The sequence below is a fragment of the Eurosta solidaginis genome, chromosome 1, assembly GCF_040869045.1.
Source record: "Eurosta solidaginis isolate ZX-2024a chromosome 1, ASM4086904v1, whole genome shotgun sequence".
Classification (NCBI taxonomy): domain Eukaryota; kingdom Metazoa; phylum Arthropoda; class Insecta; order Diptera; family Tephritidae; genus Eurosta; species Eurosta solidaginis.
The window spans coordinates 100,908,811-100,929,758 of NC_090319.1; the positions used below are offsets into that span (position 1 = coordinate 100,908,811).

At 38.9% G+C, this 20,948-nt stretch overlaps 2 protein-coding genes across 7 annotated transcripts in view; one reads left to right on the forward strand and one right to left on the reverse strand.

Moving 5' to 3' along the window:
* The window catches only part of LOC137236590 (succinate--CoA ligase [ADP/GDP-forming] subunit alpha, mitochondrial-like), a 182,236-nt gene that overhangs the window by 159,058 nt on the left and 2,230 nt on the right, over positions 1-20,948 (forward strand). For all 5 annotated transcript variants that reach the window (XM_067759368.1, XM_067759366.1, XM_067759364.1 and 2 more), the window contains exons 4-5: positions 17,464-17,669; positions 17,742-17,972. In XM_067759368.1, coding sequence (XP_067615469.1) covers positions 17,464-17,669; positions 17,742-17,897 — 362 coding nt within the window. In that variant the 3' untranslated portion in view covers positions 17,898-17,972. The remainder of the gene's footprint in view (positions 1-17,463; positions 17,670-17,741; positions 17,973-20,948) is intronic.
* rtet (major facilitator superfamily domain-containing protein rtet) overlaps positions 1-20,948 on the reverse strand; it is a 93,653-nt gene that overhangs the window by 19,676 nt on the left and 53,029 nt on the right. The window lies entirely within an intron of this gene.

Genomic DNA, 20,948 nt, shown 5'->3' on the forward strand with positions numbered 1-20,948 from the left:
TAGTTGCAACTAAATCGCCCAGCAGTTTCAACGAGTAATCCAAAGGTAAAAACACCATCCTTTGACGGTTCTCTTCCTTTCCAGGTCTTTAATCTACAATTTGAGAAGACCGCAACAGTAAACAACTGGAATACTGAAGATAAAGTTGCTGCACTGTTCGTGGCATTGAAGGGGCCAGCAGCGGAAATCCTACAGACGATTCCCGAAGGAGAGCGGAACAATTATGAAGCATTGATGGCTGCTGTAGAACGACGTTATGGAAGCGAGCATAGAAAATAGATATACCAAATGCAGTTGATGAGCCGCTTCCAGAGGCCTGGTGAAACATTGCAAGAGTTTGCGTCGGATATTGAAAGGCTAGCACATTTAGCGAATGCGGACGCACCCGTGGAGTACACTGAAAGGGTAAAGATTCAGAGCTTTATAAATGGCATACGGCACGTCGAAACAAAGCGAGCTACATACGCAAACCCAAAGCCAACATTCGCAGAAACGGTGTCACAAGCTCTTATTCAGGAAACAGCGTCGCTTCTGTGTAAGCCAGTTTTCAAAGCACGTAGACGCAATATTGGAGGCGCTGAAATGATCGCAAAAGCGGAGTGAAAAAGTTACCAAATGCTTCAAATTCGGGAAGTCCGGTCACATTGCACGTCATTGCGATCTTGGTCCTAATAGTTCCAACAATGAGGGTGGCCGTAAACGCAAAGCTGGGGGAAATGAGCAAGAGCGTGCGGAGAGTCAATGCACAAACACATGCATATATCTGAGATACTCCTGAAAGTATGCAATGAGAAAAACTATAAAATTGTGCAATTGTAGTTACAGCTGAGAAGTTTGAGAGCTGCTGGACTAGTAGATTCTGGAAGCGCCTAGAAGATGCGAACGTTGAAATCCAAGAGTATAAAAGGCGGCAATTGTAGAGGCGCTGGAATTCAGTTTGATTTGAGTTGTCAAGCAGTTTCGACTAAGACGCTATCTAGCGAGCAAGAGCAGTATTGTTTTGAATAGTAGAGTTTCATTTGAGCTATCAATCAGTTTGGTTATTAAGCAAGCTATTCGTTGCACAGTTTGAGTGTTATTGTGAAGTACTTTAATAAAGGCCATTTTGCATTATTACATATTGGAGTTATTCATTCAACAGTTTAGTGATTCGAACTTAGCAAAGCATTGCAAATAAGAGGATTTTCAACTAAATTCGTTACAATATATATTTATTTTACGCTAATCAGAGTATATGACTCGTCCCCAGTCGCTTCGAGGCCAGTTTATTTTTCCGCAGAACCAGCTTAGTGGGGGGAAGGATTTTTGTGGTAAGAAGCTGGTTTTATTCTAGCCAGGGACAACTAATAAGTTTACCTCAAGTGACGGCGGACCAACAATATTATAGTTTTCATGTTTATACTACCCTTCAACTCAGAGTAAGTGTCTGGAACTAGGGCTGATTACATTCACGACGGCGGTGTAGCCGCCACATCTGTCATATTATTTTTACATGAGTGTTGTTATTTTCGGCGCGACAGAGCAGCACGACAATCAATCACGAAAGCCGTTGTAGCCAGATTAAACCTAATTCTATTTTTGGGAAGCGACAGTGAATGGCGTCCTTTTTATTTTGTCAATAAAAGCTAAAATCTAAGTAAATAACAGATATCAAAAGTTAAAATCATTCTTACGGGCCGATTCTGAGCGTTACCGGTAAAATAGTCCCCAGAACATTATGTAACCGAAAATCGTTACCAGTTCTTTTATTCGCGATTCTGGCCAAAGTGGTAACGCTGTCATCATCGAAAAACTCACCAATGTCTGTGGTGAAATTTAAAAGTTGGTTTTCTTCGCTTTATCCATGGCGGAACGGTACAAAGTGGGAGCATGCGACAGCTGAATATACTTTTTTATTTGATTTGATACATCAACTTCCGGCGCAGTTCGATTTTCACATTCGTCCATCAAATTTACAAAAACAAAGTACATGGAATTTTTATTTATGTTTGTAGGTATGTCACCATGCTGCCACCTTGTATGGTTCCGCCATGGCTTTACCGAAAATGTGTCACTCGTAGATACGAGGTTAACAAATAAACGAGACGATGTGTATATATGTACATACATGCATAAGATTTTACATAGTTATATTGTAATTTATTCTGTGAAAGTACATAATGTAAACAAATATATATATATAGCAAGAGGCAACACTTTTTTACTATTATCTTTACTTATTTGCGCTTACAATTCTTTATTTTTCAGTTTTGCCTTTTTTCTAAACAACAGCTGTTGTTTGGTTATTTCGGTGTAACCACCTACTTTTGTGGGTAAAAAATTATCCGGCTACTTTCGCGGATAGAATACCAAAAGGGTGTAAAAGTTTCCACATGATTTCGTTACCGTGGTAAAGAATGTTGTTACCACACTAGAATCGGGGCGTTATTGGCGTTTTTTAAACATAATTAATATTTTTTTTTAAATTTTTCGCTACTGTTTGCTGTAATTTATATTGGTGGCTGCCGCTTTCAAAGTAATCAAGAAGCCAATGCTTGGCTACAGTCGTCGTGTTGAATGTAATCAGCCCTACGCCATTCCTATTAACGCGTTCAGTGGTCTTTCGTGGTCGTCCACTTCGATAACGAGTAGATAAAGTCACCTTTTCAATATATTTCGTCCAGAATCTCCTTAAGGATAATTCAGTATAATGTTCTCCGCCGACGTTTTTCATATTTTGCGTGATTTGATCTTTTTAGACAATTATGTTAATTTTTTAATATGAAATATAGTTTATTTTACGAAAACTGATAGGGACTTTCTAACTTTCTCGCTTTGAGATACCACATAATTAGTTAAGGAATAATCGATGTTAACCAGAATAACTAAAAAGTTTCGTTACGCGGCTGTAGTGACTGCAGAAATTCCGCAAAGGGGAACACATTTTCCTCCTCGGCTTTTTTTTTTTTTTTGACCGTAAGTGTAAAAAAATACCTAGGAAGTGATACCATTTTCCTAGTATATCTTGAAGATCTAACAATGACTGCATACAAGATTTATCCCGGATACCTCCAAAATCGTTAGTTAAAAAAAACCGTTTTTCGTATCTTAGGACCCTAACGAGCCTATAACTTTGTGTTGACTTGCGTGAGGATTGAAAATTATTTATGAGTTCAATGAGTATTAATTCTCTTAGATATATTCAAAACAGGGACGGAAAATAATAATTATTTTTTTTTCGGAGTCGAAAAAGTCCTGGTCAAAAAATTGTCCTAGGTGAAAATGTTTGAGTTCCCAGGTATCCCTATAGCAATATCATGTCGAATCATGCATCCTTTTTATTTTTCGAACTTTTTTCATAAAAGTCCACATATAAAAGTAAAATCTGTATTTTTATTTTTTAGTCCGATAGAACTAGTTAAACTCGGACTTTTAAAAATAAAAGTCCGGAAATAAAAGTTAAATCCGGACTTTTATTTTTTAAGGCCAAAATAAAAGCCCGGCTTGATAACAAAGAAACGGCTTATCCGGATTAAAAAAAAAATTGTTTGTTTCGGATAAGCCGTTTCTTTGATATCAAGCGGGACTTTTATTTTGGCCCTAAAAAATAAAAGTCCGAGTTTAACTAGTTCTATCGGACTCAAAAAATAAAAATCCGAAAATAATTTTTATCTTGATCCAAACATATTAAAAGTCCAAAATTAATAGTTTTGCAAGGAATTATATTATAAAAGGAATAACAGTTTCGGCCCCTGATTCAAAACTGACTCGAGTTACTAAATTTTCATGAAAACAAAAATTGAAAAAAATATAAAATTGTATCCAAACGACGCAGAAATATTACTTGGCAATTGTTGTCTAATATTACTGTAACTTATGTATTTCTCAACCGATTAATGAAATTGTGTGTATTTACCACACAAATCCATGTATATTCCAAAAAGTGTGTATGCCATTTTAAAGAATGATGTTTTGTCTATCCAAAACTGATAAAAAGCTTAAAATCATTCGGTATTCTTTATATTTACGATTAGCATGTATATTTCATAAAATTTTTGTATATTATTTGATACTTTTTGGAAAACGGATTTTGGTCATGGAGCCTTCCGGAGGCTTCCTACGGAAGGCGTGAGGTGCTTGAACTGCAAATTGCCATAAGAAACTTTCCCGGCATTCGTAAATACCATCACACGACCTTAAACTCCAGCATCAGTCAGGATCACACAGATCTTAAATTATGGTTGTAATTGAAGTCACTGGCAAAACTCCCGTCAAGTTACTTTTCTTGCAGGTTTTAAATCATAATTTAATATTTTACGTCGTCATAACTGATGCAGGATGTTGAAGTTTGGTACAACAGTCCACACATGACGGGAAAATGTCTTATTATCAATGACCTGATGTTCAAGCTGCTCATAACATACAACGTTCTCATCCCTGCTATTGATATTGTGACGTATATTAGCAACACTAAGGGACACTATCATCTCTAAGCCGATGCCAAGCAGTGACTTGTATGCACATCAATAGATGAATCATTATGTCTACACATATGTACGTACAGGCAGCGGAGAAGAGACGCACAAACACATGCAGATATCTTATCTAAGATGCTCCCAAAAGTATGCAATTATAATTGTGGAAGTGTCGCTCACAAATACACGCGCATATGAGAAGCTATACACGTGCATCTGTAGTTATAATTATATAGCAGTAACTAAGTAAATTCTGGAAGAGCCTAGAAGTATGCAAACGAGAAATCACAGAGTATAAAAGGCCGCAACAGTAGAGGCGCGACAATAAGTTTGATTTAAGACGCTATCTGGTGAGCAATAGTAGTGTTATTGTGAAGAACTTTAATAAAGGCCATTTTGCATTATTGAAAAGTGGAGTTATTTATTCAACAGTTTAGTGATTCGAACGTTAGCAGAAGGTTGCAAATAAGAGAAATTGCAGTAAATTCGTTACAATATATACCCTGTGTAGTCGTTTGGTGACAAGGTAGATAAGAGGCAATATCCTTAAAACTTCTTCGGTTGGAAACAGTATTTATGTAAGTGAAAAATCATTTCCCTTTAGAAAACATATTCTAAATAGGAGTCCGATCAGACCTTTAATTACGAGTTCTAGCAGACTCGTATTACTCTCATAAATTACTTCTTATATGACTCTTTTCAGAGTCAGTTTTATGCATTATATAAGGGATGATGATTGCCCCATTCAGAGCGGATTTTTGACGCTAGGCATTAGAAATGGGATAGCATATTTGGAAGCCTTGTTGCAAATGGTGGGTTCCATACCATGGGGCATACACTTACGAACGCTCGGCACACTAACCGGGATACACCGCGGAGACAATTTGTTGTTGCAATCAAAAAAAGTTCACAATACTTACAAACATTGCTAATATGGGGATAGTTAAGAAAATATTAGGTGAAGCGTCCACGAAAGAAAAATCGGCCATACCATTTTACAAAGGCAACTTCAAGAAACGATATGATTATAATAAAAAAAAAAATTAGAACGGAAATTTGTCCAAAATAAAAAATGAATATAGCTTCCATTACTTATGTATACTGTAACGAATTTTACTTGCAATTCCTCTTATTTGCAATCCTCTGCTAAGTTCGAATCACTAAACTGTTGAATAAATAACTCCAATTTGTAATAATGCAAAATGGCCTTTATTAAAGTACTTCACAATAACAAACTGTGCAACGAATAGCTTGCTTAATAACCACACTGATTGATAGCTCAATGAAACTCTACTATTCAAAATAACACTGCTTTTGCTCGCTAGATATCGTCTTAATCAAACTGCTTGACAACTCAAATCAAACTGAACTACTTCTTACTCGGTTGTGCCGCTTTTATAGTTTACGCTGCATACATCTAGGCTCTTCTATTTCCAGAACTTACCAACTATATTCGTGTGTGTATAGTTCTCATATAGTTTCTACTTGTTTACAATTGTCTACTTTTTAGCGCTTCTCAGCTGTACATATGTGAGTTTGTAGTTTACAGTCTCCCGCACACACATAAGCGTATAAGTGAATTCATCTGTGTGTGACATCTCATCTCTCGCTGCCTTGTATGTAAATGTTGCTCGTCGGAATGTGTACATATGTGTAGACGTAATTATTGATTCGTTTATGTAGATACATAATGATTGAATTATTGATGTGAATTCACGTCACTGCTTAGCATCGGCCTGGAGATGGCAGCACTCCTTAGTTTTGCTAATATTCGTAACACTGCCCTCCACCTAAGTCTGATCGTCCCGATCAGACAAATCTCCCGATCTAACTGCCGCTAGCATCTCCAAACGTACCACTCTTCTAATTCGTGGTTTCCCAGTGGTTTGTATGCGGTAGATGGTATCACTGATCTTCTTCACAACTTTGTACGGGCCTTTCCAACTGCACCGAAATTTGGCTGGAACACCTTTCCGCCGGTGAGGGTTGTTTAAGCGTACCAAATCTCCCTCCAAGAACCCTTCCGAATTATTGTTCTCATTGTCCCTGCGTTTGATCTTACTACTCATTATCCTTAGTCGTTCCCTCGCACTCTGTTGTTTGACCAATGGACTACTTCGCAGAGCTTGCGCTTGACGGATTGGCTTGACAGTATCGTTCCGCCGTTTCCCAAGAGAAGTGCGCGATGGCTTGAAACCACCCTTGCATGCTTCCTGCAAAATTCTTGCAGTCGTTTTAGTGCGTCCATTTGGGTTTGTCAATGCCGGTGTTTTTCTCGCAGGTACTTTTGATTTCGCTTTGTTTGGCCCATTCGTTTCATCAACCTTTACCTTTGACTTTCGTGGCCTTTGTCGACTTTTCTCCACCAGTACTCGATTACTGCTGAAACCTTTTTCCAAACTGAAGTTAATTGGCACATCCTGGTTCTTATAATGCATCACCCTTTTCTGCATATCGATCTTGATGTCATGGTCAACTAAGAAGTCCACTCCCAATATGACTTCATCAACGAGATCCGCCACAACGAATTTGTGTAGAACCATGACCTTCCCAATTAGGACTTCACATATTACTTCTCCCTGGACTTGGTTATATTCGCCTGTGACCGTACGCAACCTCGCTCCAGGTAATGACTTTACTCTCTTGTAGACCAAATCAGATCGAATCAAGGAATGAGATGCGCCCGTATCTACAGTCAGTACACGCTCTTTGCCATCCACATTCCCTCTGACGGTAAGACTGCTTGATTTCCTTCCAATTTGCGACACAGATATCACAGGAAATTCAATAGCTGGGGCAAGTTTTCGTTCTTTATCTCTTACTCGCTCTTGCTCATCTCCTCCAGCTTTGCGTTTACGGCCACCCACATTGTTGGAACTGTTAGGACCAAGATCGCAATGACGTGCAATGTGACCGGACTTCCCGCATTTGAAGCATTTGATAACTTTTTCACTCCGCTTTTGTGATCCTTTCAGCGCCTCCAATATTGCGTCTACCCACTCTGGCCTTTCTACTTCCACACGGCGTGCTTTGAAAACTGGCTTACACAGAAGCGACGCTGTTTCCTGAATCAGAGCTTGTGACACTGTTTCTGCGAATGTTGGCTTTGGGTTTGCGTATGTAGCCCGCTTCGTTTCCACATCTCGTATGCCATTTATGAAGCTCTGGATTTTTACCCTTTCAGTGTATTCCACGGGTGCGTCCGCATTCGCTAAATGTGCTAGCCTTTCAATATCCGACGCAAACTCTTGCAATGTTTCACCAGGCTTCTGGAAGCGGTTCAGCAACTCCATTTGGTATATCTGTCTCCTATGCTCAGTTCCGTATCGTCTCTCTAGAGCGCCCACCAATGCTTCATAACAGTTCCGTTCGCCCTCTGGAATGGTTTGTAAAATCTCATCTGCAGGCCCTTTCAACGCCATGAACAGTGCAGCAACTTTATCTTCCGCATTCCAGTTGTTCACTGCTGCGGTCTTCTCAAACTGAAGCTTGAAGACCTGGAAAGGAACAGAACCGTCAAAAGATGGAGTTTTTACCTTTGTATTACTCGCTGAAGCAGCCGGCCGATTAAGTTGCAATTCCTGTATACGACCTCTCAACGCATCCACCTCTGCCTCGAATTTTTCTTCAAACTGCATTATTTTTTCGTCCATGCGCGCTTCGAGTTTTGATAATATACGCGCCTCTTGTGCTTCTAGTTGTACTGTTATGCGTGTCTCTTGTTCTTTCAGTTGGGTTGCCATATATGTCTTTTGTTCTTCCAGCTGTGATGACATATTTGTGGATATTTGTGATGACATTTCGGACATTTGTGCCGATATTGCAGCCAATATCATGTTCAGGTCTGTGTTCGCCATTGTCTGCGGTGTTTCATTTTTCTCTTCAATTTTTGTTGTCTCCTCGCCATCAAGATGAAAGACATGCTCTTCCACATCAATTCCTTCTGCTTCCATTGCTTCTCGTAGCCGTGCCTGAAGTTCGAGTTTAACGCCGCTTGTATTCAATCCACGGCTCTCCAACTCCTTCTTCAGTTGCGGGATCTTCAATTCACTTAACTTTGCCATGTCCTTGTTGTCCTCTAGAATTTATTCAACAATTCCTCTTCTGACACCAATTGTAACGAATTTTACTTGCAATTCCTCTTATTTGCAATCCTCTGCTAAGTTCGAATCACTAAACTGTTGAATAAATAACTCCAATTTGTAATAATGCAAAATGGCCTTTATTAAAGTACTTCACAATAACAAACTGTGCAACGAATAGCTTGCTTAATAACCACACTGATTGATAGCTCAATGAAACTCTACTATTCAAAATAACACTGCTTTTGCTCGCTAGATATCGTCTTAATCAAACTGCTTGACAACTCAAATCAAACTGAACTACTTCTTACTCGGTTGTGCCGCTTTTATAGTTTACGCTGCATACATCTAGGCTCTTCTATTTCCAGAACTTACCAACTATATTCGTGTGTGTATAGTTCTCATATAGTTTCTACTTGTTTACAATTGTCTACTTTTTAGCGCTTCTCAGCTGTACATATGTGAGTTTGTAGTTTACAGTCTCCCGCACACACATAAGCGTATAAGTGAATTCATCTGTGTGTGACATCTCATCTCTCGCTGCCTTGTATGTAAATGTTGCTCGTCGGAATGTGTACATATGTGTAGACGCAATTATTGATTCGTTTATGTAGATACATAATGATTGAATTATTGATGTGAATTCACGTCACTGCTTAGCATCGGCCTGGAGATGGCAGCACTCCTTAGTTTTGCTAATATTCGTAACAATACTTTACATACACTTGACTTGGCAACTAAAGGCACCATTACTGATACTTAGCATAGACTTGACTTGGCTTGAGAACTGTCACTTACAGTTCTGTTAAATGAACATTGCATGTTACTGATTACTCAAAACTTAGCAACACTTAACTTGACTTAGAAGTCTGTTGAATTTTGATTTTCAATGTAAGTTCTAAGTGACGTTTACATTTTGAGATGCCATTTGTTTGTTTCCATTTCATTTTGACATTTTGTTATACAAATTGACATTTATTGATTATGATGCCAGATTGTATGCGCTAAGTGGAGTATAATCAAGGCTAAGTATTACGAACTCATTTAGGTGCCTGAACTGAATTTGATATGACTCCAAGCACGCTTATATTTTGCCTCTAATATGAGTCTCTTCCCGATATTATATTTGAGCCTTATTGGCCTCATATACTGCTAATTTTGAGTCCTATAGTGACACTATTTAAAGGCTTTTAGGAAGAACTTTTGACACATATCCGAAGCGGAAAACATAGGGGAGAAAATTGTTGTAAAAAACTCCAATAAGGATAAGATAGAAATCAAATTTGTATTAATTGAACTAAATTTTTATTTAGAATAAATTATCGCAGAAAATTTCTGAAATTTTATTTCGGCGCTGTCTAGATAATTTACTAATTTTAATATTTTTCGTTTGTTCATAATTTCATCAAATTTGAATCATAACAGACTCATATACATATTAAGAATCTGAAATGAGCCCAAAATAAGTGGGAAATGTGGGAATCAGAAAAATTATTAAAAATTATTATTTATCAAAAATTTATATTTATCAAAGCGAGTTTGGAACAAATATTGATATTTTTTTTTAATGAATTACATTTGTACATTTTTGTTACCCCCGCTATTCGTTTTTTGTATTGGCATCGACGCTTTTCCGCTCATGGACACCTATTCACAGTCATCTGCATCTTAAAAATGTAAGGAATTTGAACATTATTTAATGTGACAGCAAAATTACCGCACTTTGTCCTGGTGTGACGAACCCTACCTATATGCCTCCAATAAGTGTGGACGATGCATAGTAAATAGGCAAAATAGGTGTCGTTTAATAAGAGTTATTTACAGTTATAAATGTTGCCTTAAAGAGTGCCAGTAGATGCTAAATATGAGCTGTTTAAAAGCCTTTTAAGATTCATATCGGACTCTTATTCAGATGTAGGCTCAAATGATATACATATTGTAACGAATTTACTTGCAAATCCTCTTATTTGCAATCCTCTGCTAAGTTCGAATCACTAAACTTTTGAATAAATAACTCCAATATTGAATAATGGAAAAATGGCCTTTATTAAAGTACTTCACAATCACACTTATACTTTGCTTAACAACCAAACTGATTGATAGCTCAAATGAAACTCTACTATTCAAAATAATACTAGATAGCGCTTAATCGAAACTGCTTGACAGCTCAAATCAAACTGAATTCCAGCGCCTCTACAATTGTCGCCTTTTATACTCTTTGATTTCAACCTTCGCATCTTCTAGAATCTACTAGTCCAGCAACTCTCAAACTTCTCAGCTGTAACTACAATTGCACAATTTTATACATCTTCTAGGCGCTTCCAGAATATACTAGTCCAGTAGCTCTCAAACTTCTCAGCTGTAACTACAATTGCACAATTTTATAGTTTTTCTCATTGCATACTTATAGGAGTATCTCAGATATTTGCATGTTTTAGTGCATTGACTCTCCGCTGCTGGTATACGTACATGGTACATATATATAGACGCAGTTATTGTTTCGTTTATGTAGATACATAATGATTGAATTATTGATATGCATTCACGTCACTGCTTAGCATCGGCTTAGAGACGACAGCACTCCTTAGTTTTGCTAATATTCGTAACACTGCCCTCCACCTAAGTCTGATCGTCCCGATCAGGCAAATCTCTCGATCTAAACGCTGCTATCATCGCCAAATGTACCACTCTTCTACTCCGTGGTTTCTCAATGGTTTGTATGCAGTAGATGGTGTCACTGATCTTCTTTACAACCTTGTACGGGCCTTCCCAACTGCACCGAAATTTGGATGGAACACCTTTCCGCCGGTGAGGGTTGTATAACAGTACCAAATCTCCCGCCAAGAAACCTTTCGAATTATTGTTCTCATGGTACCTGTGTTTCATCGTACTACTCAATTCCCTGGTTCGTTCCTTCACACTCTGTTGTTTGGCCGATGAACTACTTCGTAGAGCTTGCGCTGGACGGATTTGCTTTGCATAATCAGTATCGTTCCCACATTTCCCCACAGTAGTGCGCTCTGGCTTGAAACTACCCTCGCATTCTTTCTCGGAAATTCGTTGCTTCGTTTTCCTGCGTCTTTTAGGTTTTGTCAATGCCAGTGTTTCTCTCGCAGGTACTTTTGATTTTGATTTATTTGGCCCATTCGATCTATCAACCTTTGCCTTTGACTTTCGTGGTCTTTTTCGAGTCTTTTCCACCAGTACCCGATTACTGCTGAACCCTTTTTCCAAACTAAAGTTAAGTGGTATGTACTGGTTCTTATAACGCATAATTTTTCTCCGCATATCGATCCTTATGTCATGGTCAACCAAGAAGTCCACTCCCAATATGACTTCATCAACGATCTCCGCCACAACGAATTTGTGTAGAACCATGACTTTTCCAATTAATACCTCACATACCACTTCGCCTTGGACTTGATTATACTCGCCTGTGACCGTACGCAACCTTGCTCCAGGTAATGACTTTACTCTCCTGTAGACCAAATCAGATCGAATCAAGGAATGAGATGCCCCCGTATCTACAGTCAGTACACGCTCTTTACCATCCACATTCCCTCTGATGGTAAGACTGCTTGATTTCCTTCCAATCTGCGACACAGATATCACAGGACATTCAATAGCCGGTGCAAGTTTTCGTTCTTTACATCCGACACGCTCTTGCTCATTTCCGCCAGCTTTGCGTTTACGGCCACCCACATTGTTGGAACTATTAGGACCAAGATCGCAATGACGTGCAATGTGACCTGGGTTGCCGCACTTGAAACATTTAATAACTCCGGCATTCTTCTGCTGAGATCCCTTCAGTGCTTCCAAAATTGTGTCTACCCACTCTGGTCTTTCTACTTCCATACGGCGTGCTTTGAAAACTGGCTTACACAGAAGCGACGCTGTTTCCTGAATCAGAGCATGCGATACCGTTTCAGCAAATGTTAGTTTTGGATTCGCATATGTAGCCCGCTTCGTTTCCACATCTCGTATGCCATTTATAAAGCTCTGAATCTTTACCCTTTCAGTGTATTCCACGGGTGCGTCGGCATTCGCCAAATGTGCAAGCCTTTCATTAGCTTTTTGGTAGCGGTTTTGCAACTCTATTTGGTTTATCTGCTTCCTGTGTTCGCTTCCGTATCGCCTCTCTAGAGCACTCATCAATGTTTCGTAGTTGTTCCGCTCTCCCTCGGGAATAGTTTGTAGGATTTCAGCAGCAGATCCTTTCAATGCCACGAATAGTGCAGCAACTTTATCTTCCGAACTCCAGTTGTTCACTGCTGCGGTCTTCTCAAACTGAATCTTAAACACCTGGAAAGGAACAGAGCCGTCAAAAGATGGAGTTTTTACCTTCGTATTGCTTGCTGAAACAACTGGGCGAATTAGTTGCAATTCCTGTATACGACCTCTCAAAGCATCCACCTCTGCCTCGAATTTTTCTTCAAACTGCGTTATTTTCTCGTCCATACGCGCTTCGAGTTTTGATGATATACGTGCCTCTTGCTCTTTCAGTTGTGTTTCCAACTTTGATGTAATCTGTGTCGACATTTCTGAAATACGTGTCTCATGTGATTCCATCTGGGATGGCATATATGCCTTCTGCTCTTCCAGTTGAGATGACATTTGCGATGACATTTCTGAAATACGTGCCTCCTGTGCTTCCATCTTGGAAGTTAAACGTGTCTCCTGCGATTCCAGTTGAGATGTTAAATCTGTCTTTTGCACTTCGAGCTGTGTTGACATATCGGTTGATATTTGTGACGACATTTGCTTCAGCACTGCTAGTATCGCGTTAGTGTCTACACTCGCCAATGGATTCGGAGTCTCTATCTTCTCTTCCAATTTAGTCGCTGGCTCTTCCACATCGGGATAAAAGACATACTCGTCCACATCAATTCCTTCCAACTCCATTACCTCTCGTAGCCGTGCTTGAAGTTCGATCTTATTGCCGGTTGTATTCAATCCACGGCTCTCCAACTCCTTCTGAACTTTGCCATGTCCTTGTAGTCCTCTGGAATTTATTCAACAATTCCTCTTCTGACACCAATTGTAACGAATTTATTTGCAAATCCTCTTATTTGCAATCCTCTGCTAAGTTCGAATCACTAAACTGTTGAATAAATAACTCCAATATTGAATAATGGAAAAATGGCCTTTATTAAAGTACTTCACAATAACACTTATACTTTGCTTAACAACCAAACTGATTGATAGCTCAAATGAAACTCTACTATTCAAAATAATACTTCTATAGCTCGCTAGATAGCGCTTAATCGAAACTGCTTGACAGCTCAAATCAAACTGAATTCCAGCGCCTCTACAATTGTCGCCTTTTATACTCTTTGATTTCAACCTTCGAATCTTCTAGAATCTACCAGTCCAGCAGCTCTCAAACTTCTCAGCTGTAACTACAATCAAAGAGTATATATTTGTTAAGAGGCGTCACTCGATACTTTGTTGTTGCCAAAGCAACCCTGTCATGTCGAATGTGATTCTCAAGGAAGTTTTGTTTAGTTTTTTTTAATTGAATCCTATATAGTTATGCGGTAAAGTGACTTTGCATAATTACGATTTTTGGAAAGAGAATTAATTAATTAATTTAATACAATCAGTAAAATAAACACAAATACCCCACGAAAATGTATAGAAGGCGTTTTTATAAATACATCTGATAAAAAAAACCAACGACTACCTTGAGAAAACATCGAGTAATTTGATTTGGCAACAACAAAAGTATCGAGTGACGCCTCTTGACAAATATATACTCTTTGCTACAATTGCACAATTTTATACATCTTCTAGGCGCTTCCAGAATCTACTAGTCCATTAGCTCTCAAACTTCTCAGCTGTAACTACAATTGCACAATTTTATAGTTTTTCTCATTGCATACTTAGGAGTATCTCAGATATATACATGTGTTAGTGCATTGACTCTCCGCTGCTCGTATACGTACATGGTACATATATGTAGACGCAGTTATTGTTTCGTTTATGTAGATACATAATGATTGAATTATTGATGTGCAATCACGTCACTGCTTAGCATCGGCTTAGAGACGGCAGCACTCCTTAGTTTTGCTAATATTCGTAACAATATGTTAATAGCCTCATATGGGACGATCGTTGCAAGAAAGGAAAAACATTCATTCCGGCCTCTCAAATGAGCTCATATCGACTGTAAACGATCAGATTTAAATATTTTTTCTTTTTTTGTGTTTTAAAATGTTTGCTGGGTAAACTAAAATTTTTGCAACGGCATGCATTATTGGGTAAAGATTTTTGCAAAACGCTGGATTACAGACTAAAACTAATTCGATAGCGCAATGGATAACCACCCACCTATATAAGACAGCTCGGGTACATTTTTAATTGAATTTGTGTGCTTGTTTCCCTATTTTTTACCCTTATTTTGGGTAAATATTTACACATTTTTACCATATATGTATAACCAATTTACCGGTTATTTACCATTCCCAATCTAAAAATTTATCTTATTTTATGTACTAATTGTTTACGTTTATAAAGCTGTTTTCTTTGCTTATTTAATATTTTATTTTAATATTTAAAAGTTGTTTTACTAATTACAAAAAATTTTTTTAATGAATATTTTTATACATCAAAAAATGAATATTAGAGAAAAGTATAGAAACATATTTCACATAAATTACAAACATAGTTATGTAAAAGTTGATAATGCTCAAGTGTATATTGTGGTTTACAACTCGGCCAACCTGACTTAAGAGCGTCCCCGGTCATGTATCTTAAAAACTAAATTAAGTTAAAAAAAATAAAAAATTGTTTACATATTTTAAAATTCTTTATATATAAACAGTTAATTATAATTGAGATAAAAATCCGATAAATAAAAGCTAATATTTCATAACTCATTTAATTCTTCAGTAGAAGCGACACCATTACTATTATTTCCAAGCCACTTTCTCATTTTATTAGCTTCAACCAAGGCGAATTCATTACAGGTGGTGTTATCCCGTCAGCTGATTGCTTCTTCTTGATAATTTTCCATACAAAGCCTTGTACAACAAAATGTCAGTTAATCGAAATCCATGAAAATTTTCTTTTGACTTGACATTCATCTGCACGGCGAATTCATTGAATTCGCTTTGCCACCACCTGGTATAGATTCGCCTTGGCTTCAACAACGCCATCATAAGGTAATTGAGTCAATTGACAGTTTTCTACGTCTGCACCACATATCTATCACCCTACAAGACGGTGGTAACTAGTTCACCCACACATTCGAAGCTTTTTTCGCTCTCCACTAACACATCGACGTTTCATGCTGTCATCGAAATGACAGTTAATTAATTATTCCGGGAAACTGTGAAACGGAGAAAAAATAGCATTGTTTACAACGAAAAATATCTTGTGCCTTTAGTTGTGACATGTGACGGAAATTAAAAATTTTGTTGCAGAGAACACCTTTTTGCGTTGGCGGCCTTCGCCCAAAATAATATTAAGTTAATTTTAGTTGTGACATGTGATGGAAATTAAAAATTTTGTTGCAGAGACCATCTTTTTGCGTTGGCGACCTTCGCCCAAAATAATATTAAGGGTAACGTTTTACAAGACGGTGCACCACCTAATTTAAAAATATCAAATAATAATAAAAACGGAGCTCGAGGCGCGTCTTTTGATTCCTCGTTTGATAATTTTTGATAAAAATTAGGTGGTGCACCGTCTTTTAATTCGTTACCATATTAAGTTGTATAGAACCGACGGGATGGCCTACAAGGTTTCATGTCATACAAAATCGCTCCCGATATGGTCGGGCTAGTACCTTAATTGTTCCCGGAACGTACCCGATCTGCATCCGGCAAAGGACCAACAAAGTCGATAACGGGGAGTCTCCTTGGTAATAGTCTAGTTGAGGGGTCGGCTGCTAATACGCTACCAAAAATATCGAGAGAGTTGTCAAACGACGCGTATTGTCATCAGTAGGTATTAATAATCCGAAGGCAGAAAAAAAAAATATTAACTCGTTCAAAAGATATTAACGAAAAACCGAAAAAAGACCCGCGGGTACCTCCGAAACCGGGGGTCGGATCCATAGTATTTTTGCGCAGAACACCTTTCTGAGTTGGCGGCCTTCGGCCGCGCTTATAAAAAATAACCCTGGGCTACGCCATGCCAAATCCGGGTGTGTGGTATAACCGTGGCTACCGCCACGGTGATGCACAATTTTTTTTGTGGGTACGAACGCAACAACAACCACATGAAAATCGCCAACTTCAACTGCAAATATCTCCGGACAGAGACAATTTTTCTTTTCCGCCTTCGGATTATTGTTCTCGAGATTTATACGCGTCTTTTGACACCTCACTCGATATCTTTGGTAGCGTATTAGCAGTCGACCCCTCTCTGTCGGGAGATATTTGCAGTTGAAGTGGGCGATTTCCATGTGGTTGTTGTTGTGTGTACCCACAAAAAAAATAGTGCATCACGGTTATACCACACACCCGGACTTGGCATGGCGTAGCCCAGGGTTATTTTTTATAAGCGCGGCCAAAGGCCGCCAACGCAGAAAGGTGTTCTGCGCAAAAATACTATGGATCCGACCCCCGGTTTCGGAGGTACCCGCGGATCTTTTTTCGGTTTTTCGTTAATACCTTTTGAACGCGTTAAAATATTTATTTTCCGCCTTCGGATTATTAATACTGATGTTAAGACGCGTCGTTTGACACCTCTTGGTAGCGTATTAGCAGTCGACCCCTCAACTAGACTATTACAAATTTTTCTTTTCCGCCTTCGGATTATTGTTCTCGAAATTAATACGCGTCTTTTGATACCTCACTCGAAAATCTTGGCCCAACTTTAGGCTGGGTACCGTAAACTGCACTACTACCTTTACTTTCTGATTTTCATTCATACGTATGTGCATTTTTAAATAATAAAAAAATTTTATATTATTCTAATAGATAGCATCTCCGCCGGGTTGCGATGCAGCTCAGAATATGCAAAAATCAGAGGAAATCTACAATTAAATGCAGATTCACGTGTCATTTGCCAAGGATACAAGGTACTTTACAACCAACATGATTTGGAATACGGTACCAAACTGGTTGGATGTATTTCCCTAAAAAAGGGGGGAACTACGCATCTTGGTTTGCCAGTATTTGCTTCGGTAATTTATATTGATTTGTATTGATTAAAAATTGCAATAGTAGATAATGTAATGTGAATTAAAATTGAATAGGTAGCCAGAGCAAAAAAGGCAACTGATCGGTATGCAACTGTTATTTATGTGGCGCCACCGGGAGCTGCTGCTGCTATCCTAGAAGCATTAGAAGCAGAAATGTCTGATTGTTTGCATCACCAAAGGTGTGCTATAACATGCTTTGTTTCGCGTTAAGCACGCTCTCTTAAGGCAAAAAAAAAATTGCGTCTAGTCAGGCCCGATTGTCCAGGAATTATCGCACCAGAAAGGGTAAGTAAATTGGCTACCATATTAAATAATTTGTCATGCTTTTGTTGATAATCAACTGAAGAATGCAAATACGACAGAGTTCGAAGTTCATGTGAAAACCAATTAATTTTTTTAATTAGCGTTTGGAGAGAAAAATACATATGTATGTATGCATAGAACTGCATAGAAGGGGAGGAATTAATTAATTATTATCAGTAGATTTACAAGATTTTTGTCATTTTCCCTGCGTCGCAGTTGTCATTATATTGCGTTAACAGAGGACATCAACACCTTACTACCCACAGCCAGTTAAAATTTTAGTAAATTTTGCTCTTTTCATCACTGTTTCAAAACGTGGAAAGTTATATATCGAGCATTCCATGGAGAATGGTACATTTTAGCAGACTTTCGCATTGCGGTCATTATTAATATTCAATCCCTAGAAGGTTTAATGTAGTCATGTCAATAGTTCCCGAGATGGTGGGGCTAGTACCACAATGGTGCTTGTTACCGGAACGTGGATAGATAGATAATTTACTGAGGATTGCACAGTGACTTGCACATCTCCTTCACAGCACCTCATCCTAGCCGACTTCCTTGATGAACCCCAGCAGTGTTCTTGGCTTGAGGGATTAAATGTGGGAATGCTCTGGCCATGGTGAGCCCATAAACTTAGCCCTACGTCTCTAAATTGCGCCGCAATCTAGAAGGATATGGTCCGCCGTCTGCTGATCCATCACAAAATCGGTATGTGATGTTCGATATTATACCCAGCTTTTGCATGTGACTGTTCAGTCTACAGTGTCTTGTAAGAATAGCCGTTAGGATTCTTAGGTTATCTTTTTGAGAAGCCTATTAATGCCCTATATCGAGGTGTGCTGTAACCCCCTAACAGTAACTTAGATTGACTCAGGCCTGGCATATTGCGCCAGTGTTCTCTCTTTTCCCTCCCTTCTACTATTAGGGGCATTTATTGAGTGAGCCAACTGCCAGGAACGGCTCGGGATCGATGGGTCATGCAGTTGCTGCCTCTCTTTCCGGGTTGTCCGCCTGCTGTTGTTGTTATAGCAGTGCTTCGTCCCATCCAATAGGTGCGACCGATCTCAAATTGTCATCAATGTCTTCTAACGGGAGTCCAAGGAAACTTTCTGTTTCAACGGGGGTGGACCATAAGGAGAGGAGTGTTAGAGGCGTTGGTTCCACAATACAGTTGAAGAGATGGTTGGTGTCATGTGGGGACACATTACGAGCAGGACAATGTTTTGTATGTTGGGTGTGATTCTGGATAGGTAAGAGTTTAACCTGTTACGTTATCCAGCATGAAGTTGAGCTAGAGTGACTACTCGCGTTTCCCTAGGGAGAGTGCGTTCCTCCTCTGCTAGTTTTGTTCTTTGAGTACAGGAATAACCGGCATAGAGGTCCGACTCCTGTTGTGGAGTTGTGTTTTTTAGCTTCATGCGGCAGTGTTCTCAGGTGCCATATTTCCTCATAATGTAATGAGGCCACAAAAGATTTATAAAAGATACGAGGACGCTGGATTTTTAACCCAGAGCAACCTGTCCGATGCAACAATCCCTTGCACGTGAAACACTGACAAGAGTATTTATTTTTTTTTAATTTAATTTATTTATTATTACGCCTGTTTTGGCCTAAAACTTAAACTGCTAAGTACAACTCATTGTTATAATCACTTATTTCTATTGAATATGCTGTTGGAATGCCACGTGATTCCGATCAGCGTATTTACTAGCGTGACAAAGGGACGAGTCTGGGAGCCACTCATTTAAGGAAGGTTGGAAAGGACGCGTTTCCAATCCTCCAGTGCTCCCAGCTTAAGACAACAAAATTTGGAACTTATATTTTTCAATTATATTTGTATTTTAAGCTGTCGGAATGTATTAGTCTCCGATCAACACAGCTAAACATATCTTTGGATGTTGGAAATTGAAAATAACGTGTATCCAATTAGCCCTCAACTTTGTTTAGTAAAGACGCTGTCGGAATGCATGAAAATTCCGATCAGCACACCTCAACATATAATGGGAGGTTGAAAACGATGTGTTTCCAATCCCCCCTGCTCCAACTTTTGTTTGGCCTTATTTTCGTTATTTTTGTTACACATTATATAATTTTATTGTTATATTAATGCTGTCGGAATGCGAGTGATTCCGATCAGCAACAGTAAATATCGGCTGGAAATACCGAATTCCAACGAAATTAGTTGTTGGGACTGTCTGGAGTTACAGGTGGCGACCGATTTTCTTTTCCTTAGGGCCGGATGCATTGTATTTTGCTGCTTCCAATATTACAATTCCTTTTTCGCGCTCCAGTATCGGATATATCATGTAAAAAATAAGAGGAGAAAAACTTTATCTTATTGGAAGGGTTTCCAATGCTCCAATAAACTTTTTTTAAAAGTGTTGAAGTTAATACTTTTTATGTGATTAGGAAGTTCATTGAAATATTTCAGGCCCTTATATATATGACCGTCCTAAAAAGATTATTTTCCGGCAAACGCAGCAAACTCATTTCTCAGGACCGGGGTCAGGAGAAGGACCCTGATTGGGGTCGATACCTTCCCGGAAGAGGAGGGTATGGCGCAGATCCGCTGCAAGGATCTGCTGGGAGGATGACAATTTGTGGGAGGGACGCAATAAATTAAACACTGAGTCCGCCTGCTCATTACCCTCTACTCCCCTGTGGCCTAGGACCCAGGGCAACAGTACTACGTTGTGTGCTCCTAATTGATTTAGCTTTTCTACGCACTTAAGGACCAGTGCTGACTTTATTTCGAACGCCACAAATGCCTTTAGTGGGGCCTGACTGAGTATGGCAATTGTTTCATTGGGGTATCAGCGCTGAAAGTTCAGCTTAGCGCACTAACTTATGGCGAATACTTCCGCTTGAAAATGCTCGGATGTGCTTTTAGAGTTACTGATATTTTGGTTCTGGGTCCGAAAACTCTGGCTCCAATCCCCCCTGGCGTTTTCGAGCAAT